At 47.6% G+C, this 19,259-nt stretch overlaps 1 protein-coding gene across 1 annotated transcript in view; it reads left to right on the top strand.

Annotated features, from left to right (window-relative positions):
* Positions 1-11,586: 11,586 nt before the first annotated feature.
* LOC107375508 (ras and Rab interactor 2) overlaps positions 11,587-19,259 on the top strand; it is a 26,011-nt gene continuing 18,338 nt past the window's right edge. The window contains exons 1-4 of the mRNA XM_070542207.1: positions 11,587-11,757; positions 15,575-15,672; positions 16,451-16,646; positions 16,784-16,895. Coding sequence (XP_070398308.1) covers positions 15,617-15,672; positions 16,451-16,646; positions 16,784-16,895 — 364 coding nt within the window. The 5' untranslated portion in view covers positions 11,587-11,757; positions 15,575-15,616. The remainder of the gene's footprint in view (positions 11,758-15,574; positions 15,673-16,450; positions 16,647-16,783; positions 16,896-19,259) is intronic.

Below are 19,259 nucleotides of genomic sequence, written 5' to 3'. Positions count from 1 at the left end.
GGTCATAAAATTAGGATATCATGACAAAGTTGATTTATTTCAGTAATTTCATCCAAAAAGTGAAACTGGTATATTAGATTTATTCATCACACACAAACTGATATATTTCAAATGTCCACTCTTTGTGAATCTCCCCCACGCTTTAGAATGGGCTTTGTTTCACATCCTCTCCATGGTGCGGTGGCCCCTGTTGCTGTACACTTTTTTCTACCACATCTTGTTCTTCTCTGTTAATGTGCTTGGACTCAGAGCTCTGTGGACACCCAGCCTCTTTAGCAATGACCTTTTGTGTCTTGGCCTCCTTGTGAAAGGTGTCAACGGTCGTCTTTTGGACAACTGTCAAGTCAGCAGTCTTCCCCATTATAGTGTAGCCTACAGAACTAGACCGAGAGACCATTTAAAGGCATTTGCAGGTGTTTTGAGTTAGCTGATTAGAGTGTGGCACCAGGGGTCTTCAATATTGAACCTTTGCACAATATTCTAATATTCTGAATTAGAGATTTTCATTAGTTGTCAGTTATAATCATCAAAATTAAAAGAAATAAACATTTGAAATATATCAGTCTGTGTGTAATGCATGAATCTAATAAGCAAGTTTCACCTTCTGAATAAAATTACTGAAATAAATCAACTTTGTCATGATATTCTATTCTGTGGGATACCGAGGTTCTTGTAGCTGTCCTCAGTGTCTGCTATTGTTCCTTCTGAGAGGGAGACCCCTTCTGTGTGGACCACCTTCCCTTTCTTTGCCACCATCCGACCACACTTCTCAAGTTCAAATGACTTTTCAGTATGGGTGCTGTGGATCCTGGTGGTGTGGATCAGTGAGCAAATAGCAACCGCGGTGAGGCCGCAAGGAAAACAGCCACAGCCAAATACCTACAAGGAGTAAGGCAAGTCCTAAGAAGTCAGCTCAATGGCAAGAACAAGAGCCAGGCATAACAGCTACGCTCTGCCAGTAATCAGATATCCTGCAGCAATAATAAGCTGGCCAAAGGAAGAAATACAGACCACAGATGTTAAGACGAGGAAGCTCCTGAACATTCTTGGAGGGTTCCATCCCAAATTCGGCACCCTGAGACTGTACACTAGCTGTAAGGAAGGAGGCTGAGGACTAGTGAGTGTGAGAGCCACTGTCCAGAATCAAACATCCAAGATCCAAAAGTACATCAAGGACAAGGCCCCAACGGTTGATGTGCTCAGTGGGGCTGCAACAAAACGATTATTTGGATCATCGATGAACCGGATCAAACGGGAACATTTAAAAACTGCTAGGCAAACATTTTTCTCTCCTTCCTTTGCTTTAACAACAGAACATGATTAGAAAACAGGTCAATAGCGTGCAAAACAACATGCTATTGCCTAAATAAATCCATAATTAAACTATGATCAGTAAAATTTGATGTAGTTCATTAACATGTGCAGTAGTAGCTACTGGAAAAGCTAATAAGATTGTATTTCTACTGCTGAAAATGTAATGGTGACATATCTATTATGTACAGGATAGCAATTATCCAGTGTAAACTACACTCAACAAAAATATAAACACAACACATTTGTTTCTGCTCCGATTTTTCATGAGATGGACTTCAAGATCTAAAATTCATTCCAGATACACAATATTACCATTTCTCTCAAACATTGTTCACAAATCAGTCTAAATGTGTGATAGTGAGCACTTCTGCTTTGCAAGATCCTGATCTGACCTCATGAGTAGTGCACAGGTGTACCTTATACTGCCCACAATAAAAGGCCACCCTGGAATGTGCAGTTTTTTGCTTTATTGGGGGACTGGGGACTCAGAACCGGTCAGTATCTGGTGTGACCACCATTTGCCTCATGCAGTGCAACACATCTTCTTCGCATAGAGATTATCAGATTGTGGCCTGTGGAATGTTGGTCCACTCCTCTTCAATGGCTGTGCGAAGTTGTTGGATATTAGTGGGAACTGGTACACGCTGTCGTATAAGCCGGTCAAGCACATCCCAAACATGCTCAACGGGTGACATGTCCGGTGAGTATGCTGGCCATGCAAGAACTGGGACATTTTCAGCTTCCAAGAATTGTGTACAGATCCTTGCAACATGGGGCCGTGCATTATCTTGCTGAAACATGACGGGATGTTCATGGATGTACGGCACAACAATGGGCCTCAGGATCTCATCACGGTATCTCTGTGCATTCAAAATGCCGTCAATAAAATGCACCTGTGTTCTTCATCCATAACAGATGCCTGCCCCTACCATAACCCCACCACCACCATGGGCCCCTCGATCCACAACAATGACATCAGCAAAGCGCTCTCCCACACGATGCCACACACGCTGTCAACCATCTGCCCTGAACAATGTAAACCGAGATTCATCCGTGAAGAGAACACCTCTCCAACATGCCAGACGCCATCGAATGTGAGCATTTGCCCACTCAAGTCTGTTACGGTGATGAGCTGGAGTCAGGTCAAGACCCCAATGAGGACGACGAGCATGCAGTTGAGCTTCCCTGAGACGGTTTCTGACAGTTTGTGCAGAAATTGTTTGGTTGTGTAGCGTGGTTAACTACATACTAGGATTTAACAGTGTTTGCTATCAGTTTTGTTAGATCCTGAGAAAAGATCAAACAAGTAAACAAATTAAGCTTCTATCATGTATAAACATCTAGGATATTATATATTCGATAGAAGTTCATATGCTAACGAGCTTGGTCTATTTTTAATCCAAAGATTAATTTTTAATTTTAAGATAGTTAAATTTAATAGCAAAAGTTTTTTTATTGAATCAGAAGTTAGGAATCTTTGCTTATTCAATAACCAAAATATATACCATTCTGTGTTTCATTTCAAAGAACAGTCAGAGTTTTTAAAAAGTTAAGAATTTATTACTAACACTTTTAAAAAGGACAATTTGAAATGACAATTTTTAACAGACAATTTGATATTAAAACTTGTTTTTAAAAGCAAACCTGTGACTGAATGGAAACTAAAATGAAATGCGAAGTTCTCTTTCTTAACATTCGTTTCGATGTCTCACTATGGGATACGCCCCTCCGCGGATTCCTCAGAAGCACTTATCTCAATACGCCAATCCTGATTGGCCAGTGACCATGACGTACGCGTCCCCCTGCTACTATAAGTAGCAAGCGTCCCAACGTACGCACTATTCAATCACCTCTTCTCGCTTCGGTGGTCGCTTGTCTCTGAGGTAAGTTAGCTCAACTGTTCACAGACGGAGCCTTCTAATATTCTCTCCGTCGCCGAACGTTAACTTACCGTCCTTCTGTCCTGACCTTCACCATAGGCTCGGGGCATAACGAGCAGCTTCACACTCCAGTGCATCTGTTCGTTCTTTGCTAACACACCAGTTAGCCAACATGGAAGCCGCTCCTCCCACCAGAGGAGTCGACGGCGCAGGAGCTCGCCTCTGTACCTGTGGGAACAAAATCTCAAGCAAAGACCTGCACAGGGTCTGCTCGAGCTGCCTCGGGCTGGAACACGCCCAGCTGGCATTGGAAGTCCCCGGGTCATGTGAGAGCTGTGCTTGCTTCACCCTGAAGAGCCTTCGCCGGCGGCTAGCGCGCCTAGCTAACCTGTCGGGGAAGGACCCTTGCCTGCCGGCCCCTGAGCCACCGCCTGGGGACGCCAGCGAACATGTCCTCCCGGAGCCGGAACCGTGTGCCGAACTCAGCTGGGGCTCACAGCTCGAACTGGCCGGTCCGAGCCACCCCGCCGAGGACATGTTGGAGTTGGACTACGGAGACGACGAGGACACCTCGGAACTCCTCATTTCAGAGGAGGACAACGGTTTTCTCCCCATCGCTCAGGCCTCCATGCCTAGCTTTCAGTCCTCTCCCAGGGATGGAGCGGCTTCTCCGGCCGCCCACCTGGACATGCAGTCAGTCTGCCGACGCGCTGCGACCAGGCTCAACATCCCTTGGCCCACTGTGGTCACTGAGGCTGTCAGATCCCGCTACGAGGGAAAGAAGCTGCCTCAGGCCACGAGGGCGGCAAAGCCCCTCCTTCCCGCCTTCCCGGAGCTACTCCAAGAAGTGAGGTCCTCCTGGGACAAATACCCGTTCAGCTCCAGGTCTCCTGTCCAAGGAGCCTCCTCGCTGGACTTCGAAGGGATGGAGAAGGCTGGCATGCTTTGCATGCCGCCGATGGAACCGCTGGTTGCAGCCCACCTGCACCCACGGCTCTCGGCGCCTTCCTCCAGGCCTCCCACTCTCCCTGCGAAGGCGGACCGCTTCCAGTCGGCGCTGAACGAGAGGGCGTACAAGGCTGCCGCCATCTCGGTCCGAGCTTTGAATGTCTCCTCCATGCTCTCGGCGTACCAAGCCGAGCTCTGTGAGGACATGAATACGAAGCCGGACCCGGAGGTGTGGGAGGAAATCACCGTACTGACCGACATCTGCTTGCGTGTGCAGTGCTGCGTGGTCCAGGCTACGGCTGAAGCTATGGGCATGATGGTGCTTCAAGAACCTGCACGATGGCTGAACCTCACCAACCTCTCTGAGAGAGAGAAGGAGGACATTTTGGACATGCCAATCGTGCCTGAAGGCATTTTTGGCTCTGCCCTGGCATCAATGCAGCAACGGTGTGCGGCCAAAAAGAAAGAGGATGAAGCCCTTCATCTCTGCCTTCCCCGTAAACCCTCACCGGCGCTGCCGGCTCGGCCGAACCTGCCTCGGGCAGCTGCCCGAGCCCAGCCTCAGTTCCGGATCCCAAAGCGCCCGAAGCCTCAAGCTGTCCAACCAGCTCCTTCGGGCTCAGCGCCTCGACCAGTTTGGCCTCAGGGATCCGGCAACCAAGCTGCTCCGCCGCCGGGACAATCCACCAGACACGGCGGTCAGCAGGTGAGGAGGAAGAAGAGGGCAGCCTGTCGGAGTTCTTCCCTCCCGACGCTGCAGCTGGCAGTTCCCCGTTCGCCAGCTCCTCCTGTTCGATGTTGCCATGGTGCCTTCTCCCCCCCCTCACGGAACCCCTCCGGCAGAGTTCCCGAGCGGTCCAGGGTGGGGCCAGGACGTGCAGCCGGTGGTGCCGGCTCAAAACACACGTCACAAGCACTCACATTGTTTTTCACAAACATGTCACGCTCAAGGAGCATTAAAAGGTTCGCTGTCGCATCCAGACAAGATGTCAAGGGCGCAGCAAAAATCAATAAAAATGTCACCCATGAGCGGTTCCAGTCGGGGGCGGCCCCTGGCGGACTTTCCCGCCAGCCACGGGTCGTCCCCGTACGCCTGGGCCGTCAAAGCACAAAGCCCCCGCGCATGCGCAGTGGCTGCCACGAGCACCGCTGCCCCACAACCTCTGGAGGGAGCTGCTGCTCCGTGTGTCACGGCTGTGTCACCGCTCTCCACTCACATGGAGGAATGGACAGCGGTTTCTGCTTCACGTTGGGTGCTGAGAACTATTTCGAGAGGTTACAGGCTCCAATTCGCTTCTGTTCCTCCTCGATTCTCCGGCGTAGTGTTCTCCCACGCCCAGGGGACATCAGCTCACATCCTTCAGGGAGAAATCTCCTCCCTGCTGGATAAGGGAGCGATATGCATTGTGCCTCCCGATCGGTCTCAGAGCGGTTTCTACTCCAGGTACTTCCTGGTCCCGAAGCGGGGAGGGACCGGGATTCGCCCGATCCTGGATCTGAGGGCCCTGAACCGATGCCTCAGAAAGTACAGATTCAAAATGCTCACGCTCTCATCCCTTTTGCGTCTGATTCACCAAAGCGACTGGTTCACCTCAATCGACCTGAGGGACGCATACTTTCATATTCCCGTGTACCCTCCACACAGGAAGTTTCTGAGGTTTGCCTTTCAGGGAGTGGGTTACGAATACACCGTGCTCCCATTCGGCCTCTCGCTGAGCCCGAGGGTGTTTGTCAGGTGTACGGAGGCGGCAATCGCCCCTCTGAGAGGGAGGGGCATTCGGCTGGCCACGTATTTAGACGACTGGCTCCTGCTGGCATGGTCCAGAGAGGAGACAGCGTCAAACACGCTGGTTGTGATCCCTCACTTGTGCGGTCTGGGTTTCAGAATAAACTGGCAGAAAAGCGCTTTACTCCCCTCCCAGAAAACAGCCTTTCTAGGTCTGAATCTGGACTCAGGGGCGTTCACGGCCCGTCTCTCGACACCGCGCGTGAACGCGATCTCGTTCTGCCTGGCGCGCTTCCGCCTACACAGTTCGGTGCGGTTTGCGTTATGCCTCAGGCTTTTGGGTCTCATGGCGTCAGCTATTTCAGTGGTACCACTCGGCCGTCTACACATGAGAGATTTTCAATGCTGGGTGGCTTCTCTGGGTCTCTCTCCAGTGTGCCACAGAGCGCGCAGGGTGACGGTCTCTGCAGCGTGCATCGCGGCGCTCCGCTGTTGGCGTCACCCCTCCCTCTTGGCACAGGTGGTGCCTTTGGGGTTGGTTCTCGTGAGGAAAGTGGCCGCGACAGATGCGAGCCTGTCAGGTTGGGGGGGGGGGGGCTCCTGGAGGGTCGCTCTGTCAGGGGTGTGTGGAGCAGAGAGCTCTGGGGGACACACATAAATTATCTGGAACTCCTCGCGATCTTTCTGACCCTGAGGCGCTTCCTGCCTTTTCTCTCTGGCCATCATGTCCTAGTGAGAACAGACAACACCACGACTGTGGCTTATATAAACCACCAGGGGGGCTGCGCTCCATGCGGTTACACACGCTGGCACGCAGACTGATCCTATGGTGCAGCAGGCATCTCCTTTCAATCAGAGCCACCCATGTCCCGGGTGTTCTGAATCGGGGGGCGTATCTGTTGTCCAGAGGGACACCCCTGTACGGGGATTGGAGCCTGCATCTAGCAGTGTTGGAACAGATTTGGATCCGGTTCGGCACAGCCGTAGTGGATCTTTTTGCCTCCAAGGAGAATGCTCACTGTCCTCTGCGCGACCGAGACGCTCCACTCGGCGTGGACGCGCTGGCGCACGACTGGCCACGGGGACTGCTTTACGCTTTTCCCCCAGTGGCCCTGATACCACCCACCATGCTGAGGGTACGAACCCAGCTCCACACTCTCATTCTGGTGGCCCCATACTGGCCAGCCATGCATTGGGTGGCGGACATTTTCCAGCTCCTGGAGGGCCAACCTTGGAAACTGCCGCTTCGCAGGGACCTGGTGTCCCAAGCGGGAGGCTCGATCTTCCACCCTCATCCAGAACGGCTGGCCCTGTGGGCCTGGCCCCTGAGGGGTGCGGGCTAGTGTCAGCAGAGCTGCCCCAGGCAGTCATTCGAACCATTCAGAATGCTAGGGCCCCCTCCACTAGGTCCCTATATGACTGTAAATGGAGGGTGTTTGAAGCCTGGTGTCAGGGCAGGGAGGTCTCACCCTTCCAATGCCCGGTGAACGTCATTCTGTCTTTCCTGCAAGACTTGTTGGATGGGAAGAAGGCTTTCTCCACCATTAAAGTGTACCTAGCAGCCATTTCCGCCCGACACTTGGGTTTTGGGAAGAAATTGGCAGGTCAACACCCCCTGGTGTGTAGCTTCATGAGGGGCGCACGCAGGCTCCTCCCTGTGTCTCGACCCCTGGTGCCTTCATGGGATCTGTCCTTGGTGCTGTCGGCCCTCTCCGGGCCTCCATTTGAACCTATGGACGGCCTGGACCTTAAGATCCTGTCTCTTAAGGTGGTGCTACTCTTGGCTTTGGTATCTGCAAAGCGGGTTAGTGACTTACAGGCTCTCTCTGTGCACCCATCCTGCACCCAGTTTGCACCAGGTGAAGGTGTCCTTGAAGCCCAACCCTGCCTTTGTGCCTAAGGTGGTGGGCTCCTTTTCTCCTATTATCCTCACAGCTTTCTACCCGCCACCCTTCTCCTCTCCTGAGGAGGAGCGGTGGCACAAGCTGTGTCCGATTTGCGCGCTCAAGGAGTATGTGAATCGGACGGAGAACCTTCGCAGGGGGGACCAGCTTTTTGTGTCATGGGGTGGGCCTCGTGAGGGGAAACCCGTCACAAAGCAGAGGCTTTCCCACTGGATTGTGGAGGCTATTTCTATGGCTTACTCCTGTCAGGGCATTCAGGCTCCTGTTGGGCTCAGGGCCCATTCTACTAGGGGCCTGTCTGCTTCTTGGGCCCTTTTTCGGGGGCTGTCAATCCAGGAGATTTGTGCTGCAGCAAGTTGGGCTTCTCCACTTGCATTTGCACGCTTCTATAATCTTGATGTTTCGGTCCCTGCAATGACTCACACGATTCTGAGTGTGGGGTATTTGGCGGGCCAAGACGTATCCCTGTAGGTTGGTGATCGCTGGATAAGCTGTCTGGCAATACGGGAGTCTCCATATCCCATAGTGAGACATCGAAACTAATGTTAAGAAAGAGAACTTTAGGTTACTGTCGTAACCCCGGTTCTCTGAGTAACATGAGTGAGATGTCTCACCAGACAACCCTTCTTGCTGGGCGAAGCGAGAAATCTCTAATAGTGCGTACGTTGGGACGCTTGCTACTTATTGTAGCAGGGGGACGCGTACGTCACGGTCACTGGCCAATCAGGATTGGCGTATTGAGATAAGTGCTTCTGAGGAATCCGCGAAGGGGCGTATGCCATAGTGAGACATCTCACTCATGTTACTCAGAGAACCGGGGTTACGACAGTAACCTAAAGTTTTGGATGCATGAATGAATCTCAGAAGGTTTCTTTCAGAGAGAGAATCGTTCTGGGTGGAAGGTTGTTTTGCAGCTAACTCAGTTGGTTTTAGAGAAAACAGCATCGGACACCATCTGTGTGCTACCTCACCCAATGGACGACCCTTTGTGTGGATCCAAAGGTCACAGGAGGATGTTGTCAGCCTCAGGGGTACTCGGTCCGGTAGAGAAGACCCGAGTGGAACCGACTCTCTGGTCCAAAAATGTCGTAGGGTACACGGTGTCGAGCTTCTGGCTTAACTGTGAAGGAGTTTTGCGTCAGCTGGTTACAGTTGCGTTTATTCAAAGCAAGACTATCGGCGTGACAGAATGCTTAGTAGAGACTTGGGCGGCCGTCCCTCGTCTCCTGGTATGGTTCAAGAACTGAACTTACAGCTGCGGGATTTGGTTTTAACAAAACCCTCAGAACACGCCCTCTCAGCGTCAGAAAGCTTGAAGTTATGAGTAAAGACATGTGAGGTGTTTTAACTTTACCCTGCATACACCCTCTGCATGAGGTGGTTAAACGTACAAGATGACCTTCTGGTTTACTGAACACACATTACGGATTATCATAAATAATTATTATTATTACCCAAAGCATAATAAGTCATTTCAGTAATTAAAATACATTTATACTGAACTAGATGATTATTATGATTGTAATAAACAGTAATAAAGTCAAAGAGTTTATTAATTATTTAAAAATTAGTATTGTGAAATCTTGAAGTGTCCTTCATCTTGGGACGGAACAGCAGCAGATAAAAATGGTGTTTCAACAGACATCACGGCTCCTGGCGGGTTAATCTGTGGGGCAAAGTTACAGTTCGACCCAGCTTGACCCAGCTGGGAAAATGTGACCTTTGTCACAAATTAGAGGCCATTCATGACGCTACAGTTATGCAAACCAATTGTTTCAACAGCTGTCTGAGTGGCTGGTCTCAGACAATCTTGGAGGTGAACCTGCTGGATGTGGAGGTCCTGGGCTGGTGTGGTTACACGTCGTCTGCAGTTGTGAGGCCGGTTGAATGTACTGCCATATTCTCTGAAACGCCTTTGGAGACGACTTATGGTGGAGAAATGAACATTCAATGAACGAGCAACAGATCTGGTTGACATTCCTGTTGTCAGCATGCCAATTGCATGCTCCCTCAATGCTTGTGGCATCTGTGGCATTTTGCTGTGAGACAAAACTGCACATTCCAGGGTGGCCTTTTATTGTGGGCAGTATAAGGTACACCTGTGCACTACTCATGATGTCGGATCAGCATCTTGATATGGCACACCTGTGAGGTGAGATGGATTATCGCAGCAAAGCAGAAGTGCTCACTATCACACATTTAGACTGATTTGTGAACAATGTTTGAGAGAAATGGTAATATTGTGTGTCTGGAATGAATTTTAGATCTTTAGGTCCATCTCATAAAAAATCGGAGCAGAAACAAAGGGGTTGTGTTTATATTTTTGTTGAGTGTATGTTCACTAGGGATGTGCCAATATGACATTTTTGGGCCGCTACCGATATTAATATCACTGATATGGCCAATACCGATAAATTGACATTAATGCTTTTAAAAGCAGCAGATTATGTGTAGAATGAAAATTATTCAAACTGAATTTACGTTATTATGTACACAGAACACACACAGTAACACTTCTGAGATGATTACAATCACTGTTCACATGACTAAACAATCCCCCCCCCCCCCCCCCGAAACAGAAAAGCAAATGGAAACTCGATGGATAAAATATTGGTTGGTGATATCGGCCCAGTTTTATTTATCGGACCGATGCCGATATGTTAAAAATGACTAACATCGGCCGAAATCGATATTGATGCCGATATATTGTGCATCCCTATGTTGACAGACAGAAAGTGTTTGTGAATTACATGCTACAGTGGCTTGCCATACACCTGCAGCTGTGTTGATCAGAACAGATTCGAAGCAGCAACCTGACTGCAGCGGTTCTGCTGCTGCAGACAGCTGAGAATAAACAGGACTTTCTTTTGCACGACATGAAAAAATGTTGCACAACACAACAAATTGATGCATTGCCAATGCATTTCGTCATCGATTTTTATCGATTCGTTGTTGCAGCCCTTGTGCTCAGCAAATGTCTCAGACAATGGCGGACAGAGGAGGAGACGCTGGAAATACCATCGTGGGAGGACAAATCCTACATGGGAAGGACCACCGACAGATAACGGAAGTGGCCGATATCAAGAAATCCTACCAATGGCTTGCAAGAGCTGGTCTGAAGGACATCATGGCTGCACAGGAAAAGGCCCTGAACACCCGAGCAACAGAGGCCAAGTTCTACCACACCAGATCGTGTGGTATGCTGGAGCTGCCACCAGGGACTAGAAGAGGCGGTGTGTCGTGTCACCCCTTGCACATATACACCGGTTGCAGCTGACCCATGGCATCCTGGACACAGGTCTCTTTGACTCGCTACCATCTGGCAGGAGGCTCTGACCCATTCGGACTGGAACCTCTCGCCACAAGAACAGTTTCTTCCCCTCTGCTGTCGTTCTCATGAATTTTTATCGTAGACCTGCCCACTCCAGTCACCTGACCCTGGGTTGTGTTTGCACCTGAACTGACCCGCTCTGACCTGTACCTACACTGACTTGTATAAAGTAGCCACATATTTAATTATTGCCTCTCTTATATTATTATCATTTCATTGTGTGTGGAAAAGAAAATTGATGGATGGATATTCATTAGCTCACCGGCTACCACAAAATGACGGGAATCACACACACACACACACACACACACACACACACACACACACACACACACACACACACACACACACACGCACACAACCGGTCTGAACAAACAGAACCGGATTTTTTAGTTTTTAAATGTAAAAACCCGAACCGAACCTGACTTACGGTTCTTTCATCTCCACTTCCGGTCTCGACTTTGTCCGTTCGAGTCGGGGGCTCGGTTCTAGCCGTTTCTGCGACGGAACCGGAAGTTCTGTCCGCAGTGACGGTATCTTTACACAAAGACGACACACTGCAGTTCGGTTCTTTTATCGAACTTTAACAGAGTTCGTGAGTCGTGGGTGTTCAGCAGGATTCGGTCTCCAGTCTAGAATGAGTCTCCGGCGCAGGTAAAGTCTGCTCTTCTTTGAGCTTTTTGAAGACATCTAAATCAGTGTTCTGAAGCCCCCTCCAGAACCTGGACCTCCTCGCCTGTCCTCTTGGAGCTACTTCGCTTTTCAGAGTTTTCCACATTAAACCTGGAACAGAAGCAAGGACCTGTTTAGAGTCTAAAGTCTGTCTTTAGCCCTGTCCCTGTCTCCAGACAAAACATGGACGTCACCGGGTTAGTTTTCATGGGTCAGGTGTGTATAGGTAGTTGGACATTTACCCTCAGACTCTGATGGGACATCAGACTTGTTGTAAACGAGTCATGTAGAAATGAAATGATCCTTTGTTTTATGGTGATGAAGGAAAAGTCCTCCTTATGAAGGTGGAGCTCCTGTTTTATGTCATACCTGCTCATCTTTATTGTTAGAGACCCGAGTCAGCAATTCTATTCAGTTCATTTCTACATGACTCGTGTACAACAAGTCACCCCAGAGTGTTCTAATAAAAAAGCAAGTTCAGTTCAGATCAAAGCCTTACAGTCATTTCTGTTCAGAGAATAAAATAACCAGCAGGTTGGATTCAGCCATTGAAGGAACTCCGTCTTCACTGGATGTCCAAGACTGGACCACCTGTCCACTGAGACAGCACAGTGAAGTTCCTCTGCTTTGAGCTACAATCTGTAAAAACATCACACACCTGTGTGTGATACTGTGAGCAGCACAGGGCGACAGGGGAAAGGAAAACTCCCTTTGAACAGGAGTAAATCTGAAGTAGACCAGGACCGACTGGGGTCCGAGAGGAGAGGAGACACCCAAAGAGTTGGACCAGCTGTCATTTCTGTGGAGAACAGAGCTAATGGCAGCAGCAACAACAGTAAATACAAACATGCGGAGTAAAGCCAGCAGAAATGGTAAAACTGTCACGTTTAACTATAATTCTCTTCTCATTCGTAACACGAGTGTTTGTTGGTTCTGGGAATGCTCACTAACGTCTTCCTTCCTGCCAGAAAGAAGACTCTCCATCTTCTAGAAAACCTTCTGGGAATCTCGTAGAACCAGTTGGATTTTAGTTTACTGGTTCAATCTGTACTTCCTGTACGGTTTCCCTTTTTCTTGACCTAATTTAAAAGTTAATAACAAAGAAGGCATGGATGAATCACAGACTTCCGAACTGAGGAGAGGAAGAAGCACATTAAACATAAAACAAATGAGTGAAAAGAAAAACAAACGATAGATGCACCAAGAAAACAGACACGCTAAACTATCTGAATTATTCTAATCAAATTATGAGTGTGAGGCAGAATAAAAACCCTATCCTAACTCCATCAAAACAAAAATGACACAGCAGAGAAACGGCTTCCTTCCAGCTGCTGTTGGGCTGCTCAGTGTGTGTTGATGATTGTGTCCTGCACCTAGCACCAGAGCAAACGCCTTGGGCGAACCATCCAACTAAAAATCTTATTCTCATTCTGAGGTGTTGACATTGTAGTTCGTCAACAATGGAGCTTACAACATCACATGCAGAGGCTGTAGCTGCTGACGAAAACTAGCTTTAAAGGTGCAATATGTAGTAATGAAGTAAAAATTACTTCCTGTGGTCAAACTTGGTCACTGCACTCACTTTCTTACTCCTGTTCTGCGAGTTTCATGGCTGTTACCAGTTACGGACTAGTGGCAAAAGATTCATGACAATTAAAGACAAGTCATACACAGTAAGTTGATCGGAAGACAAATACATTGCCATATCCGGTGCTAGCACGCTTGGGTGTATTACGGTAGAAGGCACTTACTATACAGGTCCTTCTAAAAAAATTAGCATATTGTGATAAAGTTCATTATTGTCTGTAATGTGCTGATTGACTTTCATATATATTAGATTCATTACACACAACTGAAGTAGTTCAAGCCTTTTATTGTTTCTAATATTGATGATTTTGGCATACAGCTCATGAAAACCCAAAATTCCTATCTCAAAAAATTAGCATATCATGAAAAGGTTCTCTAAATGAGCTATTAACCTAATCATCTGGATGAACTAATTAACTCTAAACACCTGCAAAAGATTCCTGAAGCTTTTAAAAACTCCCAGTCTGGTTCATTACTCAAAACCGCAATCATGGGTAAGACTGCCGACCTGACTGCTGTCCAGAAGGCCATCATTGACACCCTCAAGCAAGAGGGTAAGACACAGAAAGAAATTTCTGAACGGATAGGCTGTTCCCAGAGTGCTGTATCAAGGCACCTCAGTGGGAAGTTTGTGGGAAGGAAAGACTGTGGCAGAAAACGCTGCACAACGAGAAGAGGTGACCGGACCCTGAGGAAGATTGTGGAGAAGGACCGATTCCAGACCTTCGGGGACCTGCGGAAGCAGTGGACTGAGTCTGGAGTAGAAACATCCAGAGCCACCGTGTACAGGCGTGTGCAGGAAATGGGCTACAGGTGCCGCATTCCCCAGGTCAAGCCACTTTTGAACCAGAAACAGTGACAGAAGCGCCTGACCTGGAACTGCTACAGAGAAGCAGCACTGGACTGTTGCTCAGTGGTCCAAAGTACTTTTGTCAGATGAAAGTGTGGCAGTGTGAGCGTCCTGTCACAGTGTCCTGATTGATCATGTGCCCTGGCTACTTGGCCAAGGGGATGTCCCTTTGGCTGACCGGTAAGTGCGCATGACTCTCCCCCGGGAGTCTAGGGATCAAATCCTGCCCGGGCCCTCAATTTTGCACGTCATTCGGAAATCAAGGTGCCAGAGTCTGGAGGAAGACTGGGTAGAGGGAAATGCCAACATGCCTGAAGTCCAGTGTCAAGTACCCACAGTCAGAGATGGTCTGGGGTGCCATGTCAGCTGCAGGTGTTGGTCCACTGTGTTTTATCAAGGGCAGGGTCAATGCAGCTAGCCATCAGGAGATTTTGGAGCACTTCATGCTTCCATCTGCTGAAAAGCTTTATGGAGATGAAGATTTCATTTTTCAGCACGACCTGACACCTGCTCACAGTGCCAAAACCACTGGTGAATGGTTTACTGACCATGGTATTACTGTGCTCAACTGGCCTGCCAACTCTCCTGACCTGAACCCCGTAGAGAATCTGTGTGATATTGTGAAGAGAAAGTTGAGAGACGCAAGACCCAACACTCTGGATGAGCTTAAGGCCGCTATCGAAGCATCCTGGGCCTCCATGACACCTCAGCAGTGCCACAGGCTGATGGCCTCCATGCCACGCCCCATTGAAGCAGTCATTTCTGCAAAAGGATTCCCGACCAAGTATTGAGTGCATAACTGAACAAAGTTATTTGAAGGTTGACTTTTTTTGTATTAAAAACACTTTTCTTTTATTGGTCGGATGAAATATGCTAATTTTTTGAGATAGGAATTTTGGGTTTTCATGAGCTGTACGCCACAATCATCAATATTAGAAACAGTAAAAGGCTTGAACTACTTCAGTTGTGTGTAATGAATCTAATATATATGAAAGTCTAATGTTTATCAGTACATTACTAACTATAATGAACTTTATCACAGTATTAGTCCATCCTAACCCTAACCCTAGCTAATTTAAAACCAGTGACTGAGTGATGTTCCCCTATTTGAGTTCAGTGTTCTGCTTTCTGCTCCTTCCATGGAAAAATTGCCACTGGGGGAGAAGCTGGGGATTCCCGTGGCAGATCTCTGTTTCTGTCTATAGAAATAGCTTTTGTATTAGAAATAAGTGATATGAAAGAGATCCAGTAGGGTGCAAATCTGACCTGGGCTAAAGTTGTAGCTGTCCACGGCATCTGATGAAAGTATGCACATGAAAAGTGATGTGTTTTTGGTGTGTGTGTGTGTGTGTGTGTTTTCAGCTGATAGATGATTCTGCGTGGGAGATCTCTACCCTGAAAGAGATGGGGAAGAACACAATAAGTGCAGAAGAAGAGCAGAGGACAGAGACGCTGATGAGGCGAGTTTACATTTAGTTTACGCTGTTATTTCTGGTCGTGCTGTGTGTGTGCACGTGCACGTGCATGTTAGTTAAACATCTTCTCAGCCACCTAAGTCAGTAGCCACTGGATGAACAACCAAAAACTTTGGTGTTCACCTGAATCAAGTTGTCTGGCACTGGTAATCAACACGTCTAAGCTAGGGATGCAACGATGCCCCTTTTTTCCAAACCGACACTTGGATCTGAGTACTCGCCGATACCGATTACCAATACTGATACTTCTACCACACAAAAAAAATGCAATGATTTGGAATACAGATTTTATTTTCTTCTCTGCTTTCAACAGGAAAAGACTGTGAGGTAGATAAAAAGTAAAATATATGAATAGAAATCATCACCAAACTAAAATATTAGGTGAAAAGAAATGACAAGTTACAGTGAAGCCATTTTCAAGCAACTGCATTGGTGTCGGTTCCTGGTATCGGTTAACTTTTACTGATACCAATACTGGAATCGGTATCGTATCGGCACCGATAACGATTCCAGTATCGGTATCGTATCGGCACCGATAACGATTCCAGTATCGGTATCGGTGCATCCCTTGTCTAAGCCTGATGCTAACCCTGATCCTAACTATAACTCCATCATCTCTCCACATTAGAAGATCTGACCTTAAACTTTGGATTGGGGGCAGCTGTGTGTAGATACCTGTAGGCAACGATGGGACTTTGGTTGTAAATGCGTATTATTGTGTGTTAACTAGAGGATGAGTCTGGATTTCTTGTTTGGTTTTCAGGCTAATAGAGCCGGGAAGTTTCTTCTCGCAGAACTTCCCACATGTTAGGAGGGGTGCAGGCGAAGACTCGAGCTATGAATCCCTCCACCAGCGGCTGAATGTCCTGGACAGGCTGGTGCACACACATCCTGTGTGGCTACAGCTGGGCCTAAGCCACGAGGACGCCGCCCGGACCCTCCAGGACCAGCCTGAAGGGGTGAGAACATGGCTTAGAGACCATATAACAGGAATATTTCACATTTTACCGAATACAAAGTCAACGGAAGAACAGCTGTGGTAAACGTGAACAGCTTCAACCACAGACGCAGTCTTGTTTCTTTCTTCTTCCTGTAGTCATTTGTGGTGAGAAAATGCGATAGCCTGCAGACGAAAGTCTTGTGTGTCCGAATGGACGAGGACTCCACGGCTCCTATCAGGGACTTTCCAGTTGAGGAGTCAGAGGAAGGTGAGCAGCACATGTGTTTGTTTTTCTTTGTCTGTCACAAATGTGAAGCCCACAGATCATCCAACTGTCTTCAAACCCCGAAACACACCTAAAACCAACGTTCTACACCTCCGGTTAACCTCCACAGTGAGATCATAGGGAAAGATGGAAGTTAATTTAGATTATTTACAGTTATTGGAGTTTATTGACGTTTGGGGAGTTTATTCAAGTTTATTAGATTTTTATAGAAATTAATCTAACAAGGGGTGTGTGTGTGTGTGTGTGTTTCACTGCCTCAGTGCTGCTCTGCCAGGCGACGCCTCTTTCAGAAGCGTTTTTCTAACAGGAAGTGTGGATGAAGTAAGTCTGCACCCATGCCTTGACTCCCACTTTAAACGTTTTCAGTCATGCTAAACGTAGCATGGTGGCCACTAGTGAACAGTCGGTAATGCTGCAGGACAAATGTGATAGTTCCACCTGTCTGGAGCCAAACTTACTTTTACCGGATATCCATGAATGAAACATAAATATATGATGATAAACTGAAAGTTTTATGGCCCTGCGATTAATCCTCATGCACTCGGGTGATGCATTCGTGGCGACTGGCATTCATGTCATATTCAGAAGTAAAAGATGACCCGGCCATCTTGTGGTGTTTTTCAACATCTAAAGGTTGAATATGGAACAATTTAATAAAAAGTTATGGTTTTTAAAATAACACCTCCAGCATTTCCTTTAAAACCTATTTTAATAAAAAAAAATCAAGTATTCATTTTGACGGGCACGACACATGGTCTGTGTTTACATCTACCAGCCAGCAGAGGGCACCGTTGCAGGTTGCCAAACCGTCCCCTCAGCACAGCGAGGCTGGCACTGTGGAAAATGGTGGACTCTGCAAGACACACCTTCTCGTCCAATGTGTTGTCTTTATCTTCATGACCATGACCATTGGGAGATTCTCACTGAAGGCAGCAAAACTATGAATGAACACATGAGGAGTTATGTACTTAACAGGTGAAATAACTGAAAACATGTTTTATTTTCTGTTTTCTTCAAATAGCCACCCTTCGCTCTGATTACTGCTTTACACACTCTTGGCATTCTCTTGATGAGCTTCCAGAGGTAGTCACCAGAGATGGTTTTCCAACCGTCTTGAAGGAGTTCCCAGAGTTGTTTAGCACTTGTTGGCCGTTTGTAAATGGTCATGAAAGTAAAGGAAACACACTGAATGAGAAGGTGTGTCCAAACATTTCACCCGTACTGTAGGTGGACGATAAACTGGACTGGACATACAATGATCAGCTCTTGTACAAGAAGGCCCAGAGCAGAAGTTCCTCGGGAGGCTGCGGTCCATCATCTTCCAGAGGTTCCTGGGGGTGACAGAAAAAGAAACAATCTTTTCTATAGCATCTCTCAAGAATTAAATCATGAGACGCTTCACAAGAACAAAATAAGTTATAATAAAAAAGATGAAATATAGTAAAAATGATTGAAAAAAGTTGCGGTTAAAAAATGTGAGGAAAGGGAGAGAAAAAAAATCAGAGAGAGATCATCAGTGGAACTGTCTCAAGTTCAGAGCAGGACAGAATGGGAGTCAGCTTAGCAACGTTCCTGAGATGGAAGAAGGAAGAGCCAACAAGGGAACTGACATGAGAATCCAGGGTGAGAGCTGGGTCAAAGGTCACGCCAAGATTCCTGACGGAAGGTTTGGTGTGAGAAGCAAGCTGACCAAGAGAGTCTCTGACTTTGGGAACCAGCTTGTCTGGGGCAACCATGAGGATCTCAGTCTTATCTTCATTCAGCTGAAGAAAGCTCCCACCATCCTAATAATATTAGAACTGCTGCTGCTACTACTACTGCTACTAGTACTAACTAGTTAATAACATCATCGATCTTCGACCTGTGGCTCTGACATTGAGTCAGGGGTTCTGAGGCAAACCGAACATGCACCTGATGCATCACAGTTTGCCTCAGTGACCCTGCTGGATCTGATGCCGGGATACTTCTGGTGATTTCTCATCAGCCTCCTTCATCCGCATGTTTTAACCAAAAGGCTCCTGGAGCGGTTCCAACTTAGTAGAAATCTTGCCGTCTGGATTCTGGACTTCCTGACAACCAGAACTGAATGAGTCACGATAAATGGACACACACCCCCATCTCAGCTGTTGTACAGTGAATGTTTTCTTTTACCTCTGCCGGTCTGACTGGAATTTCCAAATACCTGCCTGATGAGACAACGCTGTCTCAGGAGTCTCTTTACTGCCTGTCCAGTTTTTCTGTTGACTGTAGGAGCCTGAGGAGTTGGCCTTGTTTTTGTTTTTTACAGAAGGAGAGCGGTTTGGTGGCAGACGTTCTCTTTGAGGTGTGATTAAATACAGAAAGATA

The sequence above is a fragment of the Nothobranchius furzeri genome, chromosome 12 (assembly GCF_043380555.1).
Source record: "Nothobranchius furzeri strain GRZ-AD chromosome 12, NfurGRZ-RIMD1, whole genome shotgun sequence".
Classification (NCBI taxonomy): Eukaryota; Metazoa; Chordata; class Actinopteri; order Cyprinodontiformes; family Nothobranchiidae; genus Nothobranchius; species Nothobranchius furzeri.
This window is presented reverse-complemented; position numbering and strand designations above follow the sequence as displayed.